Below are 8175 nucleotides of genomic sequence, written 5' to 3'. Positions count from 1 at the left end.
GATACTGAACGGTCTCCTTGGCGAAGGTCAGCGAGTAGTCTGGCCGCCTCCCTACCCGCCACGGCCCGTTCGAAGGCCCTTCTCATCTCCTCGGAGAGTGTCTGGAAAGAGGTGCAGCATGGGTCCTGGTTCGCCCACACCGCCGTTCCCCAAAGAGCCGCTTTGCCTGATAGCAGTGTGAGTACGAATGCTACCTTAGACTGTTCACGGTTGAAGGTCCGTGGCTGCAACGAGAAATGCATGGAACATCTCGTAAGAAAAGCTCTGCAATAGTCAGGATCACCTGAATAACCCTCTGGTGTCGGTAGCCGTGGCTCTAGCTGGGAATCCGGCTCTGGCGGGGCGGGTTGAACTGCCGGTGTAGGTGGCGCAGCGAGACCCCTCAGATGTTGTAATTGTTGGGTCAGCTGGGATACCTGCGTCGCAAGGGCTTGTACTGCCCGACCTGTGCTGGAGATGTTCTCCTCTTGTTGATCCATTCTCGTGATACTGCGGGAAATGAATTCGGTCAGACTCGTTGAACTCGCTGCATCCATGGTCTGGTCAGATCGTTCTGTGACAATACAGAGGCGGATGCAAGATGCAAGCAACGATGGTTTAATGAATACAGTTTACAGCAGCAACAGGACAGACAGACTCTACTCAGACGGAATCCGACCCAGGGACTAGGGCGCATCTTCCGATGATAACGTGCTGAGAAATCCAGGGGAGTGTGTCCGGATGGGTAGGAAGGAGCACAGCAGATAATCCACACAAGGGCGGTGAGAGATGAGCACGGACACACGACACAACCTCAGGGAAGTAACAACGATCTGACAACAAGAAACACTGGTTAAAGAACATATAAAGGGAAGATAAGTGATTCCAGCTGGCGCAGACAATCAGGCCGAGATTGGGAACCACGCCCACACAAACACGGGAGAGAGAGAGAGAGAGAGAGAGAGAGAGAAAGAGAAAGAGAGAAGGAGGCAGTGGATTCATGAACCGTGACATGGAGTCATGTATTATGCAAGAATGTGTTAAACAAATCTAAATATATTTTATATTTGACTCTCTAGAGAGTCAACTCTCTAGAGACAGCAGGAGGGGTAGAGATACTCTGAATGATCTGCTTTGAAAAGCCAACTGATATTTACTCCTGAAGTGCTGGCCTATTGCACCCTCGACAACCAGTGTGATTATTATTATTTGACCCTGCTGGTCATCTATAAACATTTGAACATCTTGGCCATGTTCTGTTATAATCTCCACCCGGCACAGCCAGAAGAGGACTAGTCACACCTCATAGCCTGGTTCCTCTCTATGTTTCTTCCTAGGTTCTGGCCTTTCTAGGGAGTTTTTCCTAGCCACCATGCTTTTACACCTGCATTGTTTGCTGTTTGGGGTTTTAGGCTGGGTTTCTGTACAGCACTTTGAGATATCAGCTGATGTAAGAAGGGCTTTAGAAATACATTTGATTTAGTAAAAATAAAGAAAAACCCTTGAATGAGTAGGTGTGTTCAAACTTTTGACTGGTACTGTATATATATATATATATATATATATATATACTGTGTCAATATATATATATATAAATATACACACACTTTATATATATGCACATACATACACATACAAACATGCATATATATACACTTTGTGTCACACACACAGTATATATATATATATATATATATATATATATATACACACTTAGTATATATATACATATATACACTTTGTGTGTGTGTGTCACACACATACACACACACAATATATTTGACCCTGCTGTGAACAGGTCAGGGTTCCATAGCCCCAGGCAGAACAGTTGAAACTGGATATATATATATATATATATATATATATATATATATATATATATATATATATATATATATATATACATACTGTCTGTGTGTGTGTGTGTATACATACATGTACATACATATATACACACACACAGTGAACACACATAAAAACTCAGCAAAAAAAGAAACATCCCTTTTTCAGGACCCTGTCTTTCAAAGAAAATTTGTAAAAATCCAAATATCTTCACATATCTTTAGTGTAAAGGGTTTAAACACTGTTTCCCATGTTTGTTCATTGAACCATAAACAATTAATGAACATGCACCTGTGGAACGGTCATTAAGACACTAACAGCGTACAGACGGTAGGCAATTACGGTCAGAATTATGAAAACTTAGGACACTAAAGAGGCCTTTCTACTGACGCTGAAAACCACCAAAAGAAAGATGCCCAGGGTCCTCATCTGCATGAATGTGCCTAAGGCATGCTGCAAGGTCGCATGAGGACTGCAGATGTGGCCAGGGCAATAAATTGCGATGTCCGTACTGTGAGACGCCTAAGATAGCGCTACAGGGAGACAGGATGGACAGCTGATCGTCCTCGCAGTGGCAGACCACGTGTAACAACACCTGCACAGGATTGGTACATCCGACCATCACACCTGGGGGACAGGTACAGGATGGCAACAACAACTGCCCGAGTTACACCAGGAATGAACAATCCCTCCATCAGTGCTCAGACTGTCTCCAAAAGGCTGGGAGAGGCTGGATGGCGGGCTTGTAGGCCTGTTGTAAGGCAGGTCCTCACCAGACATCACCGGCAACAACGTCGCCTATGGGCACAAACCTACCGTTGCTGGACCAGACAGGACTGTCAAAAAGTGCTCTTCACTGATGAGTCGCGGTTTTGTATCACCAGGAGTGATGGTCAGATTCGCGTTTATCGTCGAAGGAATGAGCGTTACACCGAGGCCTGTACTCTGGAGCGGGATCGATTTGGAGGTGGAGGGTCCGTCATGGTCTGGGGCGGAATGTCACCGCATCATCGGACTGAGCTTGCAGGCAATCTCAATGCTGTGCGTTACAGAGAAGACATCCTCCTTCCTCATGTGGTACCCTTCCTGCAGGCTCATCCTGACATGACCCTCCAGCATGATAATGCCACCAGCCATACTGCTCGTTCTGTGCGGGATTTCCTGCAAGACAGGAATGTCAGTGTTCTACCATGGCCATAGAAGAGCCAGGATCTCAATCCCATTGAGCATGTTTGGGACCTGTTGGATCGGAAGGTGAGAGCTAGGGCCATCCCCCCATAAATGTCTGGGAACTTGCAGGTGCCTTGGTGGAAGAGTGGGGTAACATCTCACAGCAAGAACTGGCAAATCTGGTGCAGTCCACGAGGAGTAGATGCACTGCAGTACTTAATGCAGCTGGTGGCCACACTAGATACTGACTGTTACTTTTGATTTTGATCCCCCCCCCTTGTTCAGGGACACATTATTAAATGTATGTTAGTCACATGTCTGTGGAACTTGTTCAGTTGTTTAATCTTGTTCTGTTCATACAAATATCTACACATGTTAAGTTTACTGAAAATAAACGCAGTTGACAGTGAGTGGACATTTCTTTTTTTGCTGAGTTTTTAAATGGTTGTTTCATTAGGTCTACATGTTTATCATATTAAGACTCACGGAGGGCTCTGCTCTCTCTTTCAAGGCGGGCTGCTGATCCATCTGGAGGGTTTCTGTGAAAACGCAGAGTGATACCATGGTAACATTAACGGGGTTACCCAGGAAACTGTAGTCGTCATGGAGACTGCATCACAAGGTTCAGTGGCATCCAGGAGGCGGGACTTTGCTGTTCTTCTTTCTTCCATCCACGCCCATTATATGCAATGTGTCCATGTCTTCATCATTGTGCTCACACTATCCTCCATGATGGAAATGGTCTTGAAGTCATGTTTGTAGGAAAATAAATTCCATGTAGTCCTGACGATGTCTTTGGATGGAATTATGTCCAGATCCATGAATTACCAATAATTACTACCAATATCAATTGTGGGCTATACAATTATTCCAGCCCATTTAATGGGTAATGATACATTCAAATTACATGGAGATACTTTATCAAAGACATTCCCAAGTCTTGGTACTTTCATTTACTTGTTTTATTTGGTATTGGCTGTAATGCTAAAAGCCTGCTCTCGTAGGCTATGATACTGTATGTCCATATTTCCATTACGCATAAATTGCCCATTCAAGCATAGCCTATGTTTGTCATCATCCGATGTAAGCAACATCCTACAGACATTGTAGATTATATTGTATTGCTATTCATGGCAAGACTTAACACTGATAAGCCAACGAACGTTTCCCCTCAAAAAACACAACGACAACACTGTTTCGATTCGGGGAATAAATATGCAACACTTACAACCTACCGAACTACCGAACATCAACACCTGTTTGGACTCAAGGACGAATTGTAAGATCACAGTACGTTTTGCAACCTGTGTGGCACACTAGCACACTCCACCTGACAGATATGTACCGAAACATCACGATTAGTGTAGCTATCATAGAAAAAAATAGTAGTCGTAACTCTATATCTCCATCATATAAAATGAAAGCATTTACACGTCCGTGAATATCTTTTTGATGTTCACGCAGTTTTGGTTATTCTCATTGGTGAAGTTGGGCTGTTTATACCCACTGTTGATGCCCTCTATAACCATATATTCTGACTTGCTCAGAGATGACGTGCTACGAGTCCTTTTCAGCTCCTCTGTGGCTGAGGTTAGGTGCTCGCAGCTGCTGACGTGCAAGTACTGTGCGTGCTCTTCTCCATCAGTCTCCCTATGGTAAAAGTAATTGAAGTTGGAGACAATAACTGGCACAGGGAGAGCAATAGTCAACACTCCGGCAATAGCACACAATGACCCAACAATTTTGCCACCAATTGTCACAGGGTGCATGTCTCCGTATCCGACAGTAGTCATGGTGACCACAGCCCACCAGAACGCATCTGGGATGCTTGTGAAACTGGAGGATGGGTCATCGGCTTCGGCAAAATAAACAGCACTGGAGAAAAGGATAACTCCAATGAAAAGAAAAAATATCAGCAGTCCAAGCTCCCTCATGCTGGCCTTTAGCGTCTGCCCTAAGATCTGTAGGCCCTTAGAATGCCTGGAGAGCTTGAAGATGCGAAAGACTCTCACGAGCCTTATCACTCTGAGAATGGCTAGGGACATGGCTTGCTGACCGTTACCCTGCTTCTCAGCCAGTTCTGTCCCCAAAGTGATGAAGTAGGGAAATATGGCGACAATGTCGATTATGTTCATGATATTTTTTGAGAACGTGGATTTGCTGGGGCACGCGAAGAACCTGACCAGCAACTCAAAAGAGAACCAGATTATGCAAAGTGTTTCTATCACAAAGAAAGGGTCGGTGAATGGATTTGCGTGATAGGAGGCCGTTCCATTGACTGTAAGTGCTAACGGGATAGGTTCCCGGTCATCCCGAAACTCAGGCAAGGTCTCTAAACAGAATATAACAATTGATATTAAAATGACAAGCACTGAGATGATAGCTATTCCCCTAGCTGGGCCAGAGCTTTCAGGGTATTCAAACAAAAGCCAAACCTGCTTTTGGAATTCATTATTGGGTAAAATACGTTCCTCTTCTTTTATGAATCCTTCGTCCTCTCTGAATTTTTCCATAGCCTCTTCCCCGAGTTGATAGAAATTGATCTCCTCAGAGAAGATGTCAATAGGCACGTTAACAGGTCTCCGTATGCGCCCTCCTGACTGGTAATAATAGAGAATGGCATCAAAGCTGGGTCGGTTTCTGTCGAAGAAGTACTCGTTCCTCAGTGGGTCAAAGTAACGCATTCTCTTTCTGGGGTCCCCGAGCAACGTTTTCGGAAACTGGTTGAAAGTTTTGAGTTGAGTTTCGAAGCGTAACCCTGAAATGTTGAGAACCACCCTCTCGCAGCAATCGCGTCCACGCTCTCGCTCATATCGATCCACGGACAGGTGGCTTGAAAGCGCCGCTGACTCCTCCAACATGTTCTCGACTGTCATGACGTCCTTCTCCGTCTCGAAGTAACAGTGGTTCTCAACGTTGTTGCCTCTGTGTCTCACCGAGCGGGGTGAGTCGATTAGTTTAAAGTGGTCATCCATACAGGTGGTATGGAGAGGGCAGAGTGCGCCGCGCCTCCTCTAGCCAAACCCCCCATAGACGCAAAGCCGACGCTCAGGCGACGCGACTTCCCTCCCCTCTCATCATCTCCACTCGTTGCCACTGTGAAGTGTTTCCGCCCCACGAAGCACACACTGGGGTTAATAAACACAGGTCTATTCCCGCCCACAGCGCGCATGTCTGACACACTTCCACCCAGTTGGAACTTAAACACATAGACACCAGCAGGCGCACGCCATCTCAATTTGTTTCCAATTTAGTCATTTATCAGAGTTACAGGAGGAATTAGATTGAAGTGCCTTGCTAATTATTCACCTATTCACATAGGATTCGAAACAACAACCTTTCGGTTACTGGCCCAACGCTCTCAACCGCTTGGGTACCTGCACACCTTGTAAATGAAACAGAAACAACAACCTTTCGGTTACTGGCCCAACGCTCTCAGCCGCTTGGGTACCTGCACACCTTGTAAATGAAACAGAAACAACAACCTTTCGGTTACTGGCCCAACGCTCTCAACCGCTTGGGTACCTGCACACCTTGTAAATGAAACAGAAACAACAAATATAATGAAGGGATAACTGCAAATTCCCTAAATATATCGGGTTCCTATAGTTATCCCATTTGATATTTTCCTTGATTGAAAACATTATTACAAAACGGATTCACTATCACAAAACCCACTGTCCCTACCATCAGAATGTAGGCTCGTACAAAGGGGAAAAAATACGTTTTCCTGTGCATTTCTACTGTCTAATATGATGACAATTTCAATTAAATGACAGAACTCTCTATTGCAGGGGGTTAGAAGTCATTTCTACATTAGATGTACTTGTTTTTGAAAATAGCCTACCAATCAGCCATACAGATGTTGCTCTCCATGGTCCTGAAATATGCGTACTCAGTTCAATCGACGGCTTATACAAATATTACGCGCATGGACACACACTTTATCTCATTGGCATTTTAGCTCATAATGATGCATGAAGAATAATCAGATCGATCTCGTACTCATACCACATACGCATTATACCACAATCACTGCTTTTTTAGGCCCACATTTAGTCCTAATGAAAATAAGTTATACATGATTGCATGTTACATACATGTATTAATTGGGCCTGCTTCACCAAATGTCACTAACAGTAGGCTACGCTTTCCTTCTGTTTCTGTATAAAATGTGTCAGTAATATGTAGGCCTATTGTCCAGACTACCTTATGCAATAATAATATTGCTTCAAATGAAGCCATTTCTAAGATGTAGCCTAAAGATGCTGCCAATATTAGGTGTATTGTCAATGTTCCCATTTTATCAGAACACAACAGGCATACAAATGTTAGATCTTAATTTGATCACCCTGTTGTTGCAGGCCATTCCCAAGTGTAGGCTATTTTAGGTTTAAAAGAGCTCATAATGTTTGTAATTTATACTTTAAAAAATTGCCCTAACTTAAAATGTTAACCTCACCATTACCAATAATAGGGGAGTTTAGCATGTTTTGGTGGGTATGATCTTTGACCCTCTGCAACTTTCTCACTCATCATTATTCACGATTCAATCAGGATTATCCATAATCATGTTAGCATCCACATTAACATAGAAGTGTTGAAACATGAGACATATTATATTCTTAATTACAATAAAAGTGATTCCAAAATGACACAATACATTATTTACCATCAATTTCTATTGGGCACAAAATAATCTGAAACACAAGCAAATGCTTGGCTCTTCGATGGCCAAAAACTGCAAATGCATTCAAGAAGTTTGTCACAAGCTTGATGTAGTCATTGTTTGGAATATGGGACCACATCGGATACTACACGTTTGACAATTTTTTTATGAGAATCTTTAGGGGTGTCAATAATTTTGTCCCCTACCTTTTTGAGGAAAAAAGCATTACTTGACAAATCTCTTTCTCTGAGCAATTGTATTAGTATAAAATTACATAATGTCCCAATTATTTTGGAGCATACAATATTTGAATGATTTATTTTACAAGGTCATTTTTGCTCATTTTTATCAAATGTGTCAATAATAACCCCACAGCATATCCCAAGAGCAGCACTAGTATTCTGCATAATATTAAAATGGCCTCAAATAAAATGTAATGTAAGTGTCTGAACTGAAGTGTCAACCTCTGCAGCAGCATGGGATTGATGAGGAAAACGCTAAATCAATATTCAATC

General features: G+C 43.2%; 1 protein-coding gene across 1 annotated transcript; it reads right to left on the bottom strand.

Moving 5' to 3' along the window:
* Positions 1 to 3371: 3371 nt before the first annotated feature.
* Positions 3372 to 6061, bottom strand: LOC115143483 (potassium voltage-gated channel subfamily A member 3-like). Its single transcript, XM_029683950.2, has one exon. The coding sequence runs from the start codon at positions 5964 to 5966 to the stop codon at positions 4419 to 4421; it is 1548 nt and encodes a 515-aa protein (XP_029539810.2). The 5' UTR covers positions 5967 to 6061; the 3' UTR covers positions 3372 to 4418.
* Positions 6062 to 8175: the final 2114 nt, after the last annotated feature.

Source organism: Oncorhynchus nerka, linkage group LG15, assembly GCF_034236695.1.
Source record: "Oncorhynchus nerka isolate Pitt River linkage group LG15, Oner_Uvic_2.0, whole genome shotgun sequence".
NCBI classification, from domain to species: domain Eukaryota; kingdom Metazoa; phylum Chordata; class Actinopteri; order Salmoniformes; family Salmonidae; genus Oncorhynchus; species Oncorhynchus nerka.
The sequence above is the reverse complement of the archived record's forward strand: the minus strand, read 5'-3'. Positions and strand labels throughout refer to the sequence as shown.